Source organism: Acanthochromis polyacanthus, chromosome 13 (assembly GCF_021347895.1).
Source record: "Acanthochromis polyacanthus isolate Apoly-LR-REF ecotype Palm Island chromosome 13, KAUST_Apoly_ChrSc, whole genome shotgun sequence".
Taxonomy (NCBI): domain Eukaryota; kingdom Metazoa; phylum Chordata; class Actinopteri; family Pomacentridae; genus Acanthochromis; species Acanthochromis polyacanthus.
Genome location: NC_067125.1, coordinates 3383197 through 3402646, shown reverse-complemented (window position 1 = coordinate 3402646; position 19450 = coordinate 3383197). Strand labels below are relative to the sequence as shown.

The 19450-nt window shown below is 40.0% G+C and overlaps 1 protein-coding gene and 3 non-coding genes across 4 annotated transcripts in view; all 4 read left to right on the top strand.

Annotated features, from left to right (window-relative positions):
- plekhg2 (pleckstrin homology domain containing, family G (with RhoGef domain) member 2) overlaps positions 1–19450 on the top strand; it is a 102371-nt gene that overhangs the window by 44461 nt on the left and 38460 nt on the right. The window contains exon 4 of the mRNA XM_022210581.2: positions 4188–4288. Within this exon, the coding sequence (XP_022066273.2) occupies positions 4188–4288 (101 nt within the window). The remainder of the gene's footprint in view (positions 1–4187; positions 4289–19450) is intronic.
- Positions 1065–1136, top strand: trnap-agg (transfer RNA proline (anticodon AGG)). Its single transcript has one exon. It is a non-coding gene; the product is annotated as a tRNA-Pro (tRNA).
- Positions 1385–1456, top strand: trnap-agg (transfer RNA proline (anticodon AGG)). Its single transcript has one exon. It is a non-coding gene; the product is annotated as a tRNA-Pro (tRNA).
- trnap-agg (transfer RNA proline (anticodon AGG)) lies at positions 2815–2886 on the top strand. The gene has a single exon. It is a non-coding gene; the product is annotated as a tRNA-Pro (tRNA).

The following is a 19450-nucleotide window of genomic DNA, read 5'->3' as shown; positions in this document are numbered from 1 at the left end:
TTGTTTTTTCCCTAAAGTGAGTCCAGAACCAGCACTTTCTCTTTTATTTCTTGAAGAGTTTGAAAATGTCTCGCAAACACAACGAGATGAAATACGACAAAAAACACAATCTGCTGGACAAAAAGCCCAAAAATGCAAATCATGGCAATAAAATGTGAATTCAGACGTAGATGTCTGCTGACGGCGGCCACAAGTCGCTAAAACTCAACCACAAAATATGCTTCTTGTCATCCAAAACGACAGACACGAGGACAGCATTAATTATCAGAGAGTTATGATGATATTTGGAAACGAGAGCTGAGACGATGCTTCAGAACAAAACACAAACCAGACAGATCTATTTCACTTTACTGAATGTTTACTTAATTGGATTCAGGTTAAACAGAGTCGACTTCAACTAGAATTACAATTAAAGTTGTGTTTAGGACTCACAAACTATCGTAGGTTGAATTTTGGTTTCGATTTCCAAAGCTAAAGGCCAGTGTTTTGTTGTTTCGTCCATCCACCCCACCAACCTTGACTTCGGAACAGTTTGTCCTCCATTCCTTTGGCTTTGTTCATAAATAATATGGGTACATGCCGGTCTTCGGCTCGGTGGTCTAGGGGTGTGATTCTGGCGTTGGGTGTGAAAGATCCTGAGTTTACACCCTGGATGAGCCCTTAAGTCTTGATGAATGTTATTCATGAAGATCTCCTGAGTGAAACTCCGGTGTTTTCTTGACCCATTCGTCCACCCCAAACACTCTGACTGTGGTTGCGTTGGATGGATGAGTCCAAAAATGACAACATCTCCTGGTATCATTTTGCTTTGATCATAATTAATATTCTCTGTGTAGGTTCTCATTCATCGAGGTCATGGTTATCCAAAATTGTTTAAATCGATCCACTTTTAAAGGCTTGTCTGGGGTTTGAACCAAGAAGCAATAGATTGTGGTTTAGGCTTACATGGACGATTCTACTAAGTAGTACAGGTACAAAGTATTGAAATTACGTTATTTGGAGACTGAGCAAGCGTAGTCGGAAGAAGCAAGTTGTCTGACGGTTTCAAAACATTGTCTAATCTTGGCTCGTTGGTCTAGGGGTATGATTCTTGCTTAGGGTGCGAGAGGTCCCGGGTTCAACTCCCGGACGAGCCCTGAAGGAATGGTAAGTATTGTTCACGAAGATCAGTTCTATCATGGACTGTTGTGTTGCTGCTGACTGGATGCACCATAGACCTCTTGAGTAAAACTCCAGTCTTTCGTTTACCCATCCAACCACTTTCACTGTGGATGGATGAGTCTAAAGATGACAACGTCACCTCAGCTCCCTTTGCTTTGTTCATAACGGATATTGAAAAAGGGGAAGCAAGTTCTGTCGCAGTTTCAAGCCAACATCTGACCGTGGCTCGTTGGTCTAGGGGTATGATTCTTGCTTAGGGTGCAAGAGGTCCTGGGTTCAAATCCTGGACGAGCCCTTAAAACTTGGTAAGTATCATTGCTGAAGATCAATGTAAGCACAAGCTGTTGTGTTGTTACTAATCAGACACAATCAGTAATATCCTGTGTAAAACCACAGTGTTTTCTTGACCCATCCATCTGCCCCAACAACTTTGACTTCATAACGATGTACCCTCGTCACTTATGATGTCATTCATAATTAATGCAGGTCTTCAGCATGTTGGTCTAGGGGTGCGGTTCTTGCTTTGGGTGTGAGAGGTCCTGGGTTCAAATCCTGGACGAGCCCTTAATGCGGATGTTTGCAATATTAGTACAAGCTATAGTGAAGCAGTCTGTTGTCTCGTTGACTCATCCAATCACCTCTGACTTTATAGCCATGTCACCTGACTTCCTCCTTTGCTTGCATAATGACTAAAAGAGAGAAAATCCACTGAAGATCATGATTTACAAAAAGATACTAATATCTGTACTAGTTGGTGGTTAAAGGTACTTGAACAATTATGAATTATTGCGGTGAAGGGCCGCTAGCTCGGAAAAAAATGTGTTTCTGTTTATAAATTGAGATGTTTTGTTTAATCTGGGCCTTGAACATGCGAGGAGAAGTATTACCGGTTCAAAGAAGACTTAGGATGGTGCTGCACTAGCGGTACATTATGTCCTTTGGGAAATGCAGCATCCTACCTGCCATGTCAATGCATTTCACCACCAGATCCATGTGCTGGCTGGCTCGGCATCATAACCCCACAAAGACCACAGTCCATATTGTTTTATGGACTTGTGTCCTTTAATTAAGGACACAAGTTGACTATCAGTTTTGATTGGAAAACAAACAGTAACTTCTAAAAGTGAAGTCCAGAGTTCTGTTGGCCCGTCCATCTACCCCAAATACTTCAGAGTTATCAATGTCACCTGTCATTTGGCTTCAGATATAATTAATATTGAAAAAACAATAACTAAAGATTATTGTTAAGGTTCAAATAAAGAATTCTACAATTCTAATTAACTATTGAGAGCTATTTACTAGAACCATCAGTGCATAAAAATTTTAAATAACAATAAAGAGCAAGTGAACTGTGGCTTGTTGGTCTAGGGGTAGGATTCTTCCTTCAGGTGTGAGAGGTCCCGGGTTCATATCCCAGGTGAGCCCTTGATAGGAGCAAATGGAATATGAACACAAGTCCTGGGTGATGCTACTAATTAGAAACAGGCAGCAGGTTCCTGATGAGTGTTTTGTTCATCCACCCCAACTGCTTTCTTAGTGACTAATACAGTAAAAGCAACAACTACAGACCGTGGTTTAGGTCCAAGCTACTCTTTTTGTTCTGCCAAAAGTACTAAAAAAAATGTAAATAACAATAATAACATAAGAAATTGTGGCTCGTTGGTCTAGGGGTATGATTCTTGCTTAGGGTGCGAGAGGTCCCAGGTTCAAATCCCGGACGAGCCCTGTGGTGGTAGTTCAGCTGCTTTTCTGTCGTTAAGATACAAAACAAATTAAAAATAATTTCAAAATCAAAGATGTTTATGCTGATTTAAATACAGTTAAATTTGTCATCAGTTGCAGAATAGAAACAATTTCTATAAATGTAGAATTTTTTCTTCACTTTTAGTCCAAATATTCTTCTTTCCTTTGACAGTTTTTCCTGCTTTAGTGCATCTTTGTGGTGCTTTTCAGGACAGTTTTCTCCCATTTCTCTATAATCTAAATACCGACTGCGACAGGAAATGACCTCAGCCGACAAGTTTAATGACAGATTTAATTTGTTAAAGTTCCCATTACATCCGACCGGCTCCTCGGACTGTAAAACACAGATAAGACACGGCAGTAATCAGATTACTCAACTGTATTTATGAGCAGGTTAATCGGAAAATCGCATCAGCTCCTCTGGTTCTGTTTGACCCTGAGCTGAACTGAAGGAGAAAAACCTGTTGTATTATTAATATCTGCAGTAAAAGACCCCACTGCCAGAGAAATAATTCACTTTAATAATCCCGTTAATAATTCTGATTACTTCCAGGTGGAATTCTTTCCATCTCTTTTTTATTTATTTTAATTTCGAGTGAGTAACGTTGGGAATTTCTGACATCCACGGTCTCTTTAAGTTTTAAAAGGACAAATTAAACATTATTTGTTGTGTTTTTCAATTTCCACATTAGCAATTGCTTCACGCGTCATTAAATCATCAGAATTTTTTTTATTTAAAAAAAGCAAATTAAAACAGTCAAGTTGTAGTGAAAGATTAAAAAAATCACACTCAAAATCAGAAAAAGGCTGATACCACTGTGTTTGAAAAAACAGAGAAAACATAAGGATAGAAGCAGATAAATGTCAAAAGGTTAAACAAAAAGTCCTGAATAAGATGAGATCTCTAGTTAATTTTTTTTTTTTGGCTTTGCTGTGATTTCTGAGCCTCATCAGCTGATGGATCTCACCTGGAGCTGCAGGTGATAAAACCTGGACCAGGTGTGCAGATTCTCCTTTTACTTAGCTGGAATTAAACCTCACGTTCATGACCTCCACACTCCTGCTGCTGAGCTATTTAGTAAAAAACAAACAAAAATATCTACTTTTAGTTCATTATTCTGATCTTATTAGCAGTTCAGCAACATGCTAGCACCTTGGAACTACACACAGACATCTTCAACAGGTGCTTTTCCTACTTTTTTTTTTTTTTAACCATTTCTAATGAGTCAAACTCCTGCTGAGGAAACCCGCTGTGAAACTGATCTTCCGTGTTGTTTCCACAGGACTACCTGGGCTGCATCATCGACTGCGGCGCCCTGCCTCTGAAGCCGGAGCAGGTCAGCACTTTGTTCTGCAACATCGAGGACATCTACGAGTTCAACAGGTAAGCTGGCCAGCTCAGGTTCATGAAGATAACCACAACCCTGCTCAGACGGGAAACTTTATGCTTCTTAAAAGGCGGTCAAAAGCGGTTAAACTCTGAATCTAGAAGCTGCTGGTTTGTTCGATGGATTCTGTCACTAAATTTGGTGTTGATGTCTCTTCAGGAGCTTTTTTTGGAGGTGAAGTGTGTAGAAACATGAGGAAAACAGAGTTTAGTCTGAGGTCTGATCATCTTTGGAGGACTTTTAGAAGTTTGGGTTTGTTGTTGTTCACTTTTATAATACAATGAAGACAACAGGAGTTGAGCTGCAGCACAGAAGGAAGATACGTAATGAGGGTTTTTGGTTTAAAAGTATTGTCAATTCTGCTGAATGTACAGGACATATGCATGTAGCCTAAGTATATATATGCGCATGCTTCATATCATGATGCTGCCACCACCGTACAGGACGTAAGCAGGGTTGAAATGCCACTCCTCTCAGTGAATTGCTTGTTTGTTGCTGCCTTGTGTGTGTTTTGCTACTGTACCTTACACTGGCAACACAAAGACACTAAGAAACCAACAATGCAGCCCAATGGATAGTGCAATAATACAATAATGTGAACATCATTTTATCTTAAAAGAGTAAAAGACTGTTAAAGAGTTGAACAATTCGCAAAAACAGTTGTTGCAATTATTTTCATGTGTTGCTATTGAGATGTACATCATGAATGATTTATTTTCAATCTAAACCAACAACAAAAAAACGCACATAAGTCAGAAACACTGCTGCAGAAACTCTGACGATACAAACGGTAGAAACACCAGATCTGAACATGAAGCTGCTCAAACAGCAGAAACTGACTAGGGCTGGAATATCACTCAGCATTCCTGCTGTAAAACCCGAGGAATCTGGTTCAGTCATATGAGCTCAACAGCTGCTTTCGCCCCACAAAAAGCCCCAACGGAGCACTTTTTTTTTCTCCTGAACTCGTGGAACTATCGTGGTGGGAATCAAACCCGCGGCTCTGGCACTGCCGCTGCCTTGCTCTGGATGTTTCCACTCTGCAGCTGATCTCCGTCTGTCGGCCTGAGGAGACAATTTCCAGACGTGAACCCGCCAGAACTCCTCCGCTGGGTTTTCTGGTTTCATGATGGAGCAGTTTGTCACAATTAAATGTCGACACCGAACTACTGCCACCAACCAGATTCCACTTTAACCACCACCATCATGATACCACCCCCGTGCTTCACATCATGATGCTGCCACCACCGTGCTTCATATCGTAAATAGTTTGCTTTGTTTGGTTTTTAGGACTGCAACTAACGACGCCTCGAGTAATCATCTCAGCACGATGCGCCATCAAAAGCGGAAGTGAGCGCGCAATGCAACAGAAATCAGCGTCCGACCAGAGCGCGGAACACGAACGGACATCGGCGCGGCATCGTGGATGTATTATGTATGCACGATGCAGCGCGGACATCCGCGATCTATCGTAAACACATCAGCATTTACTATACAGCTGTATCTAAACACGGACGTCCACGCTGCATCGTGCATACATAATACATGCACGATGCAGCGCCGATGTCCGTTCGTGTTCCGGTCGGAAGGTGGTTTCTGTTGCATTGCACACACACTTCTGCTTTTGATGACGTATCGTGCTCAGATGATTACTCGAGGCGTCGTTAGTTGCAGCCCTACTGGTTTTAAAGAGTTAAAACTGTTAAACTTTTGATTTTTCAGCTAAACAAGCTTTTGGTGTTGCTTTAAATGGGAAACAATCAGAAGACTCCTGTCAAATGTTTTGTTGACCCGTCCAATCACCCCAACTACTTCGACTTTTAAACCACGTCACCTAATGTCCTTCTTTGTATTTCTCACAATTCTCACAGAAAATAACAACAAAACATCCTAAATTATGAAGAATTACATTTGCTACTGTGTATATCAAACCACAAAATGACGATGAAGACACTCAAAGCAACAGAAAAACAATCAGAGCGCTTCATGTTGGACATGGCCAGGTCAGCAGCAACACCAGAAGTTAAATATGTACTCATTTAAATAATGTCATTTGCTTTAGTTTGTCTGTATTATTGAAGAATACCGAATACAAGGTGCAGTAAGAGACCTGTAGTTATATCTTTGGGCTGGATGACGCCTTAAAGCAGCCTTTTATGAGCTCATATCATCTAAATGAGGTGTTTCAACTCGAAAGTTTTTCATAAACATGAACATCAGCCGATCAAAAATCAATCAGTATGGGCTGTAGAAATCAATCAGTCAACATCTGGGACTGAAATCACTCCTTAGTATGTTTTTTTTCTTAAATGACTTGAAGGATTTTAGTGTGTGTTAGTGGGGAGAGGTGGTCTGAGAGGCTGGAGAGGAAGCTGTTAAAATATCTCACACACACACACTGTTTTCACACTTCACTCTCTTTGTGTCGACTCCAACACACACACACACACACACACACACACACACACACACACACACACACACACACACACACACCCAGACCAACAATGTCATGAACACAGTTTTCGTTCCGTCCAGGCTTCCTGCTCCGGTTCTCATGGGAAATAATGTAGGAGGGCGAGCGAGCAGCAGAATGACTCAGACACACAGAGAGAGAGAGAGTCTATCTACACTGTAAAAACAAAAATCTGTTAAACTGTGAAAATCTGCAAAAATGGTGCAATCTTGTAAAGTTCCAGACTGTAGAAATGTTAAAAATAACAGTAAATGTCTGAAAACTTGATTTCACAATAATACAGATTTTTTTGATGTGAATATATATTTTTTTACAGGTTTGGCCTTTCTTTCCACAGTGAACATGTATATACTTTGAAAAAAAATACTAAACCATTTATGTCATTTAACAAAGCAGGAAATAATTTAAAAATGTCTGTTAAAGATTACTTGTCGATCCTTAAGATCCATATTTTGTCTTCAAAATAAATACCGCAAATATCTGTAAAATGTGCTTCACGTCATGATGCTTCCACCACCATGCTTCACGTCATGATGCTTCCACCACCGTGCTTAACATCATGATGCTTCCACCACCGTGCTTAACATCATGATGCTTCCACCACCGTGCTTAACGTCATGATGCTGCCTCCACCGTGCTTCACATCATGATGCTGCCTCCACCGTGCTTCACGTCATGATGCTGCCACCACCGTGCTTCACGTCATGATGCTGCCTCCACCGTGCTTCACGTCATGATGCTGCCACCACCATGCTTCACGTCATGATGCTGCCTTCACCGTGCTTCACGTCATGATGCTGCCACCACCGTGCTTAACATCATGATGCTGCCTTCACCGTGCTTCACGTCATGATGCTGCCACCACCATGCTTCACGTCATGATGCTGCCTTCACCGTGCTTCACGTCATGATGCTGCCACCACCATGCTTCACATCATGATGCTGCCTCCACCGTGCTTCACATCATGATGCTGCCTCCACCGTGCTTCACGTCATGATGCTGCCTCCACCGTGCTTCACGTCATGATGCTGCCTCCACCGTGCTTCACGTCATGATGCTGCCACCACCGTGCTTCACGTCATGATGCTGCCACCACCGTGCTTCACGTCATGATGCTACCACCACCATGCTAAACAGTAGAAGTGGTGTGTCTGTGATGATGTTCAGTGTTTGGTGTCCAGCAAACATATCTGGTATGTGTTGTTTTTTTAAGTAACATGTAAATTAATATGTTTTTACTGTGGTTTTACTAGATTATATCTATAGATAAATTCAACTGTGAAAATCTGTAAAATAACAGTAAATAATTTTTTTAGTTTTTTTAAAAACAAGTTTAAACTGTTATTTCTCACAGTGTGTAGTAAACTAGATTTCGACTAACGAGGTAAATTAGTCCAAAACGAGGTAATTACAGCTCTCAGACCTCCCTCACCTCCTCCCAGTTTCTGTTACTTTCTCAGGGTCGAGCAGAGTTTGAGTAAATCCACTGACCTGGTTTCAGTCGCTGCCTCTTTGTCCCAGAAAGGAGAGAATCTAGAAAAGCCCCTCGCTGGCAGTGACTCACTCAGAACCAGATGCTCAGACATAACAAGCCCAGAGAGGCTGCATCAGCTGCATAGTTCAGCCATGACAGCATGCAGCGCCGAGCTACAGTAGGAATCCAGCCACAGCGTGTTCGCCGCTTTGTCAGCCAGTCGCTAAATGGATTAAATATGTTCCTTTAAACCTCCAGTTTGTTCAGATGTTCACAGACATGAAACGATGAATGAACGATGAATCAAACTCTGGTTAAAAATAGAGACGTGACACTGATCTGAGACCAGTTCTAAGCCGTGTTCCTCCCAGGCAATATAGACTGAAATGTCACAACTAAAACTGACAAGATGTGCAGCAGAACAAATGAAAATACAATAAATCTTAAAATGAACAAGCAAAATTTGCATTTTTATTGGTGTTCTAAACTCTCCTTTTCTTCGGTTTTACTAGATATTATCCATAATTTAACAAATTTGGGAAAAGTCTGTAAAATAACAATAAAATATTCAAAAAAGTTTAAAACAGTTTCAAAAAGCTCAACACTAGCATTCATTTAAGCATCACAATGTCATGATGCTGCCACCACCATGCTTCACATCATGATGCTGCCACCACCATGCTTCACATCATGATGCTGCCACCACCATGCTTCACATCATGATGCTGCCACCACCATGCTTCACATCATGATGCTGCCACCACCGTGCTTCAATCATGATGCTGCCACCACCGTGCTTCGCATCATGATGCTGCCTCCACCGTGCTTCACATCATGATGCTGCCACCACCGTGCTTCACATCATGATGCTGCCTCCACCGTGCTTCACATCATGATGCTGCCACCACCGTGCTTCACATCATGATGCTGCCTCCACCGTGCTTCACATCATGATGCTGCCTCCACCGTGCTTCACATCATGATGCTGCCTCCACCGTGCTTCACATCATGATGCTGCCACCACCGTGCTTCACATCATGATGCTGCCTCCGCTGTGCTTCAATCATGATGCTGCCACCACCGTGCTTCACATCATGATGCTGCCACCACCATGCTTCACATCATGATGCTGCCACCACCGTGCTTCAATCATGATGCTGCCACCACCGTGCTTCACATCATGATGCTGCCACCACCATGCTTCACATCATGATGCTGCCACCACCGTGCTTCAATCATGATGCTGCCACCACCGTGCTTCGCATCATGATGCTGCCTCCACCATGCTTCACATCATGATGCTGCCACCACCGTGCTTCACATCATGATGCTGCCTCCACCATGCTTCACATCATGATGCTGCCACCACCGTGCTTTATCATGATGCTGCCTCCACCGTGCTTCACATCATGATGCTGCCACCACCATGCTTCAATCATGATGCTGCCACCACCATGCTTCAATCATGATGCTGCCTCCGCTGTGCTTCATCATCATGATGCTGCCTCCACCGTGCTTCACATCATGATGCTGCCTCCACCGTGCTTCACATCATGATGCTGCCTCCGCTGTGCTTCATCATGATGCTGCCTCCGCCATGCTTCACATCATGATGCTGCTACCACCATGCTTCAATCATGATGCTGCCACCACCATGCTTCACATCATGATGCTGCCACCACCGTGCTTTATCATGATGCTGCCTCCACCGTGCTTCACATCATGATGCTGCCACCACCATGCTTCAATCATGATGCTGCCACCACCATGCTTCAATCATGATGCTGCCACCACCGTGCTTCACATCATGATGCTGCCTCCGCTGTGCTTCATCATGATGCTGCCTCCACCGTGCTTCACATCATGATGCTGCCACCACCGTGCTTCACATCATGATGCTGCCTCCGCTGTGCTTCATCATGATGCTGCCTCCGCCGTGCTTCAAATCATGATGCTGCCACCACCATGCTTCAATCATGATGCTGCCACCACCATGCTTCAATCATGATGCTGCCACCACCGTGCTTCACATCATGATGCTGCCTCCGCTGTGCTTCATCATGATGCTGCCTCCACCGTGCTTCACATCATGATGCTGCCACCACCGTGCTTCACATCATGATGCTGCCACCACCGTGCTTCACATCATGATGCTGCCTCCGCTGTGCTTCATCATGATGCTGCCTCCGCCGTGCTTCAAATCATGATGCTGCCACCACCATGCTTCATCATGGTGCTGCCACCAGAAGAAAAAAACATTCATTTGCATGTTTACCGTTAAGAGCCCACAACTTTAAATAACACCTACATCAAAAATCTACAATTTTACAAATAGGAATTTGTAAAATTACAGTTTTACTATATTTAAATTATCAAACATCTTTTTTGAAAATATGTATTTTATAAAAAAAAATGAAAAACATAAGTTAATATTTTTAACTGTTATTATGGAGATTTTTCCTGTGTTGTTAATTTACACTTAAATCACAAAAAATGTTGATTTACATGAAAAATATAAAAAATCTGCATATTATGTCTACTGCAAAACCAGTTCTTCCATTCAATCTTTGACAAAATTTTAGCATAACATTTTATCATTTTACTGTATTTACATCAGCTGAAAGATTTCTTTGTTGATATTTCTTTTTTATATCATTTTTTTTTTACAGTTTTTAACATTCATCATAAACAATATTTCACTGTTTTAGTGTATTTTTACTGTTTTCCACATAATTTTGACAGTGTTTATAAAAATGCGATAACTCTCTTCCTTCCTTCCTTCTTCTTTGTTCTTTCTTGCTTTCTCTATTTTATTGTTTCTTTCCCTCCATCCGTTCATCTTTCCTTTCTTTTTTCTCTTTCTATCTTGTTGTTTTCTCTAAATTCCTTCAGATCTGTCAGTCCTCCCTTTGACCCTCCCAAACTCCAGAATTCATGCTAATTATGACAAGGCTTCACACGGCTGTTTGACAGGATAAAATGAAGTGTTGGCATTTCATATCCAGAAGGTCGGAGGTCGGGTCCAGCAGATGTCTGGAAGCTGCGAGCTGATTGGTGGAGGCGATAACTCTCCAGAGTGTCCTCATATTTCTCTTCCTATGATTTAGGGTTTAGACTTTGACCTGATGATGTCACTCTGACAGCTGAACACGTGTGTAGTCATGACGACGTTCAGAGATGAAACTGATTCCTCAGAGTGGCGACTTTAAACCTGAAACCTTTGAAGGAGGAAACAACATTTTACTGTGGACGACCTCACACATTTCTGTAGTTACCAAGGAAACGTTTTTATTATTAAATCCTTCTCCTCCAGGATTTCTCCAGACTTTGCTGCATTCATTTACCTTCTGCCTTGACAAGCCTTCAGGATCTGCTGCTGAGGAACATCATGATGCTGCCTCCGCCATGCTTTACGTCATGATGCTGCCACCACCATGCTTCACATCATGATGCTGCCACCACCATGCTTCACATCATGATGCTGCCACCACCATGCTTCACAGTGTTGATGGTGTGCTTGTGGTGATGTTCAGTGTTTGGTGTCCATCAAACATATCATCTAGTCTGATGGTCATAAAGCTCCATCCTGGACTCCTCAAACCAAAGAACCTTCTTCCAGGTGTCTTCAGAGTCTCCACATGTCTTCTGGTGAACTCTAGTCCAGATTTAATTGGAGCTTTTTCCATTAGAGTCTTTCTCTTTGTCTCCATGAAGCTTTGACTGGTGAAGAACAGACAACAGTTGTTGGATGAACAGTCTGAAGATGGAACTCCTTCAGAGGAGTCATTGGAGTCTTGGTGGCCTCCAAGGATTATTCAGTGACTTGGAATTTTTCTTGCATCCACCCTATATTTTATTCTTTTCAACAACTTTTTCACAGAGTTCCTTGGGTGTTCTTTCGTCTCCAGTAATTGATTCAACACTGACTGGACCTTCTAGTTTCTGACTTACAGATGGTGTCATTTTATAAAAAGAAAGTGCATCTTATTCTGTGGTTCAGGGGGTCCAGTTCTGTCTCTCTACAAGTGGGTCTTGTAAAAAGTCGTAGCCTAAATAAATCCAGGAGTCGACTGAAAGTACCTCTTAAGTTGTAGTTCCCCTGATGAAGTACTCTTGACTTGTGTACAGCAGATGTGTCTTTGTAGTAGCAGGGTTTGTGTTATTGCTACACCAAGTGCTCGTTTCCTCACTTAAGGTCACCAGCATGCTTTTGGTCCTCAGTCGGAGCAGAGAGGTGTCATTCAGAGGGTTTATTTCCTGCTCTCTGGATGTTACATGTAGTTTCTGTGTGTTCTATTTCTATATAAAGTTAAATCCTGGTGTTGCTGCTTGAATCAGACAGCCTGCAGGCTGAAATGTGAAGTCCACATGTTTAGGAGTTGGATGTCTTCAGGGTGGACTGCAGCTCTTTGATATGAAACACAGTGATAGTTGGATGATTACAGCACATCAATCACATCAGCGTTTAGCTCTCAGGTACGTTTTCCAGTTTCCAGCGGCTGTTATTTAGCGTCTGCAGGGTGGTCTGCTGCTCTCATCGCGCTCCAGAGGAAACTAAATACGTTGTAATTTCACAGCGTTCTGCACGGTTTGAACACTTTAATTTAGAAACTTGTGTAATTTTAATAAACGAGCTCTGAGAGACGTCTGGATTTCAGGTTTTACCCAAGAGCCGCTGGGAATCCAGGTTAAGCTCAACTAGTGGTGTTTATATCCAGAGTATTAACACTTTTATGTCTTAATCATGTGTTAATATCCAGGTTGTGGATGTTTTGGTGCATTAATCTCTAGGTTTTTGTGTGGTCATATTTATATTATTGAGATTTTTATGTATAAATACGTATTGAATCTTTGGTTTGTTAGTGTCCAGGTTTTTGGTAATTTTGTGCATTATTATCCAGAAATTTCATGTTTTGGTGCATTAATATCCAGATAATTCATACCTTTGTTGGTTAATTTCCATGTTACTGCCATTTTCATATGTTGATATCCAGGTTTTAGATACTTTCATGCATTAATATTGAGGTTTTTGATGCTTTTGTGTGTGAATATCAAATTGATGAACACTTTTGTGTGTTAATATCTGGTATATTGACACTTATGTCCATTAATATCCAATTTATTGACACAGGTCTCTTAATATCCAGTTTGACACTTTTATCCATTAATATGTAATTTATTGACACTTAAATGCAATAATATCCAGTATATTGACAATTTTGTCTGTTAATGTCTTGTTAATGGGCACTTATGTCCATCAATATCCAGTTTATTTACATTTTTGTCTGTTAATATCCAGTTTATTAACATGTTTGTCCATTAATATCCAGTTTATTAACATGTTTGTCCATTAATATCCAGTTTATTAACATTTTTGTCCATTAATATCCAGTTTATTTACATTTTTGTCCATTAATATCCAGTTTATTTACATTTTTGTCCATTAATATCCAGTTTATTTACATGTTTGTCCATTAATATCCAGTTTATTAACATTTTTGTCCATCAATATCCAGTTTATTTACATTTTTGTCCATTAATATCCAGTTTATTAACATTTTTGTCCATCAATATCCAGTTTATTTACATTTTTGTCCATTAATATCCAGTTTATTTACATTTTTGTCCATCAATATCCAGTTTATTTACATGTTTGTCCATTAATATCCAGTTTATTTACATTTTTGTCCATCAATATCCAGTTTATTTACATTTTTGTCCATTAATATCCAGTTTATTTACATTTTTGTCCATTAATATCCAGTTTATTGACACTTAAAGGCGTTCATATTCGTTTTTTTGACAGTTTTGTTAATATCCTTGTTGTTGACATTTTTCACAGCTGATTTTGTACAATCTTTAACTAAGTGGGTGCTGAGTGTTAAAACGTTTGAACTTTCTTGGATTTTCTGCCTAAATGAAAGGATAATCTTTTCAGTGTCCTGTTCCTTCCCAGTGAAACAAATCGACCTCAGAAGTCCTTAAATGATCTTAAACATTTCAGTTCTTCTGATTTATTTCTGACTCTTGTCACCTCTGCTGATAGTAGAAACTGAAATCACGGGATACAACTGTAAATGTGCGAAAACAGACTCATATGTCTCAAGATTTAATGGCTGTTAGAATTAAGGAGATAAGCGACCTCCACACCCTCCACTGAGCATATATCAGTGTTTATGTTGGACGGAGGCTCAGACTGAGTCCAGACAGCGCTGCTGATGTGTTCCAGTTCAGTCTGAGCTTCCAGTTTCCACCTGTGGATCAGACTCACCTGAAACAGCACAGCTTTGGCTGCTGATTGGTCCTGATGAAAGATTGGAAACTGTTCCGGAGGTTTGGACACAGATTTCATCACTTCAACGACGTGACATGAGCGGACATCCAAGAACAGATCAGCAGAGTCTGTAGTCGACTGCTGGACGGAACATTTTAGGACAAGACTCAAGTGTCAGAATAAATGCTGAGAAACAGGTTTTTTACAAATACTGTATAAAAATACCGTTATAGGATCGATGCAGAACATTGATCCTGAAGTTGACTTGATGGAAGACGTGTTAGCTTTACCAGGTTATTCACACTTTTGTACATCAAAATTAGGATTATTGAGATTTTGGTTCCTTTTGTTCAAAAATTTGATGTTTTCATGTCTAAATATTCAGGTCATTGATGCTTTTGTGCAATACTATCCAGGTATTTGACATGTTTATGCGTTATTATCCAGGAGTTAGATGTGTTGATTCATTAATATACAGTTTATTGAGACTTTTGTACATCAGATTTAAGGTTATTGATGTTTTGGTCCACTGTTTTGGTCCACCGTTAATATCGAGTTTATTGGAACTTTTGTCTGTTTATATCCATTTTTTTGACACTAATGTCCATGAATATCCAGTTTATTGACGTTTGTGTCCATTAATATCCAGTTTATTGACGTTTGTGTCCATTAATATCCCTGTTATTGATACTTTTGTGCGTTGCTATCCAGAAGTTTGATGTTTTACTGCATTAGTATTCTGGCACGTATTGGCACGACTTGGCATCAATTTAATGTTATGGATGTTTCGGTTAATTAATATCCAGGTTTTTGACACTGCTATGCATTGATATGTCGGCTATTGCCATTTTTATGTTAATACTCACAGGTTTGATGTTTTGATCTAATGACGTCCAGGTTTTTGACACTTTGGCACATTAATATTAGGATTATTTACACCTTTCACCAAGACTTTCAGGATTCTCATTTTTATGCTGTTAGAGGTAAGAACAAGGTTAGAGTTTGAGTTTCTGTCTGGTGCTAAACAGTTGTTGAGGTCACTCTGTGTAAGGACTGACGAGAAGCTTGGATTAGTGGTCGTTCAGATGTGTTTATTGTTGTGTTGCTGCAGCGGTGAACATGTGGTTCTGGAGGTGGATTTCCAATTCCTGCTACTTCAGCAGAAACATAACGGTCCCTTTGTTCGTCCTACAAGTGTTTAAACGATGAAATGAGGAGTTTTCGTTGTCGGATCTGTGAGAACAGAAGGTAATTCCACATGCTGCTGAGCTGTACTCGACAACATTGCGGTGAAGAAGGTAATCTGTGACAGGATTCTGTTCAGAGTCTTTTGGTCGGGGTGGATGGTGGGCGTACAAAGCTCAGGACTTCCCGTCTGTGGTTCAGTCAACAAAAGCTGCTGGTTACAGTTTGGGTTAGAGGAAGATAAACATGTTGTATCTTCCTCTGCTGGACCAGAAACGTGTTTCTAAATGGAATAATTTGGTGGGAAACCTTCAGAATAAATGTGTGTAAATGCTACCTACACCTTCCAGACCCGTTTCCTGGTTCTCTAGCTTGCATGGAGCTGTTGCTAATGTTCTTAGTTCTGCCTGCCTCTCTGGTTATGCCATGTCAGAGTTGGTTTATTTAAGCGTTATTGACTGTTTTGTGTCTTAATATCCAGGATTTTGCCACTTTGGTGTGTTAATATCAAGGATTTAGATGTTTTCATGCATCAATATCCACATTACCAACATTTTTGTGTCCTAAAATTCAGGTTATTGACACTCTGGTCCCTTAATATGCACAAGCTGGATGCTTTGGTGAATAAATATCCAGTTTATCGGCACTTTCTGCAGTAATATCTGGGATTTTATGGTTTTAGTGCATTAATATTTATATTTTGTACACGTTACTGCAATAATATCCAGATTATTGACATTTTAGTGTTTAGATCTAGGTTATTGATGATTTTATGCCTTACTATCAAGTCTCTTAGCGCTTTCATGATTTTATATCCAGGTTAATGACACTTATATCCATTAATATCCAGTTTATTGACACTTTTGTCCATTAATATCCAGTTTATTGACACTTTTGCCCATAAATATCCACTTTATTGGCACTTTTGCCCATAAATATCCAGTTTATTGACACTTTTGCCCATTAATATCCACTTTATTGACACTTTTGTCCATCAATATCCAGTTTATTGACACTTTTGCCCATTAATATCCACTTTATTGACACTTTTGCCCATTAATATCCAATTTATTGACACTTTTGTCCATTAATATCCACTTTATTGACACTTTTGCCCATTAGTATCCACTTTATTGACACTTTTGCCCATAAGTATCCACTTTATTGACACTTTTGCCCATAAATATCCAGTTTATTGACACTTTGGCCCATTGATATCCAGTTTATTGACACTTTGGCCCATTGATATCCAGTTTATTGACACTTTTGCCCATTGATATCCAGTTTATTGACACTTATTTCCATTAATATCCAATTTTTTGGCACACGTGTCAATTAATATCCAATTTATTGACACTGATGTCCACTATTATTCAGTTTATTGACACTCCTTTGTGCTGATATCCATGTTGTTGACACTTTTGTCCATTAATATCCAGTCACTTATGAGCAATACTATTCCGTTTATTGACATTTCAGTGTGTTGATGTCCACTTTATCAACACTTTTGTGTGTTAATATCGAGTTTAAAAACATGTTTATACCTCCATATCCCTGTCATTGACACATTTGTGCGTTAATATTGAGGTTATTGATGCTTTTGTTTCGTAGCAAGCATTCTTTACATTCTTTTCCACGCTCCCTCTTTTCTCTCCTTATCTAACCCTCCTCCTCCTCGTCTTCGTCCTTCAGTTTAGTTTAGCAGCATATCTGAGATGCCACACAGTCAGCTGCTGTTCATCACTCCGTTAAAGAGCCCACTCTCTCCGTGGGAGGATGAGAAACAGACGTCGGCCTCCAGCCTTTGGTTTGGCCTCCACTCGGGTGTTCGGGTTTGGGGGTTGCGGGGTCACCTGGGGTCACTGGGGTCACCTGGGGTCACTGGGGTCACCTGGGGTCAGGGGCCGTTTGTTTACTTAGAGGCTAAAACCCTGAGAGGAAAAGTGACATAATAAAACCCAGCTGAGGTGTCAGAACGAAATGAAACAGTCAGACGAAGCGAAGGCTGCTGTTACCGGCATTAACTGAAAGAGAAAAGTAAATGAAAGGCATCTGGAGAAGGAAGAGTCGGAGATAAGCACAAAAACAAGAAGAACTCATCCTCTGTCAGCTCTGTTAAATGATAACAGTAGGTTTAGTGTTTTTACTGTCGAAATGGATGGAAATAGAAGGTTTTGGTTCATGAAAGTCAACTTCAGACATGCTGCAGTTGGGATTTGTGGTGATTATCGCTGCGTTTTGTGTCTTAAAATCCAGGATTTTTACACTTTGTAGATTAATATTCAGGCTATTGATACTTTGGTGGGTTAACATCCTCGATTTTGACAATTTTGTACGTTAATATCCAAAATTTTGGTGTTCTGGTGCATTAATATTCACATTACCAATATTTTTCTGTATTAGTATCCAGATTATTACCATTTTAATGTGTTATTATCCAGGTTATTGACAGTTTTGGCTGTTTATATCCAGGTTTTTGCCATTTTTGTGTGTTAATATCCAGGTTATTGACATTCATAGAAGTTACTGTTTAGGTTATTGTCAGGTTTTTTTTGCATTAATTTCTCTATTTATGACACTTTTGTGCATTAATATCCAGGTTATTGATCCTTTCTTGCCTTAGTATCCAGGCTATTGACACTTTTGTGTATAAATATTCAGATTATCGGCGGTTTTGCACTTTAATACCCAAGGTTTCAGTGTTTTGGTACGTTAATATTCAGATTACCAACACTTTTCTGTAATAATATCCAGATTATCAACATCTGAGTGCGTCAATATCCAGGTTATAAAGACTTATATGTGTGAATATTCAAGTTATTGGCAGTGTTGTAGTTTAATATCCAGGTTTTGATGTTTTGGTGCATTAATATCCAGACTACCAACACTTTTCTGTATTAGTATCTACATTATTGGCACTTTGGTGTTTGCGTTTTACAGAAGAACTCTATAAAAGTAGAAGTTAAACAGTAGGGCTAGGCTTTAAAGTATTTTATTGTCAGTTTCGGTGGAAAAACAGATGAAAGAAAGTTTTAGTTAATGAAAGTCAGCTTGAAACATGCTGCAGTTGTGGTTTGTGGTGATTATTGCTGCGTGTAAACTGGTTGTTTTTAGCTGTTTTATACGCATTTATTAGAATTTTATGCATCTAGAGACAGACTTATATGTGCCACTGGTTCATTCTACTTCTCTAAATGTGAAGGAATGTTAAAAACCTGGAATATTTGTAAAATAATCACCATATAAGGATAAAACTGTGGTGTGTTCATGAACACCAACAAAGTTCTGAGTCCTTCAGGATCAGCAGCTTAAAATCAAAAACTAGACACGACAGGAAGTGATGCAACACGTGGACAGAGATGTTAAGTTAATATAAGACCTTCCCACGCATTTGTTCAGATTTATTTCATCTAAACTGTTGTGTTCCTGAACGCACAAGCACAGCCAACTGCTAGAAACAAAGTGAAAAACCCATCAGTCTGAGGAACTGATGGAAAATAAGAAGCAGGCTTTAAAGCTTTTAAGTAAACTTTGGATTGATGGGATTAGAAATAAATGTCAGACAGCAGCTTTATTTTGGATTTTATTGTCTTATTTCTCTTTATTCCCACATTAGAAGTTTCTGTCTTTAATTATCTGTTTTCTGATTCATCCTCTTCGTTTTCTCTCGCTCTTATTAAGCTGCTTTCTTTCTTTTTTTAAAAAATTGTGGCTCGGTTTCCCCTCCGTCCTCTGCGGTCGCCGCATT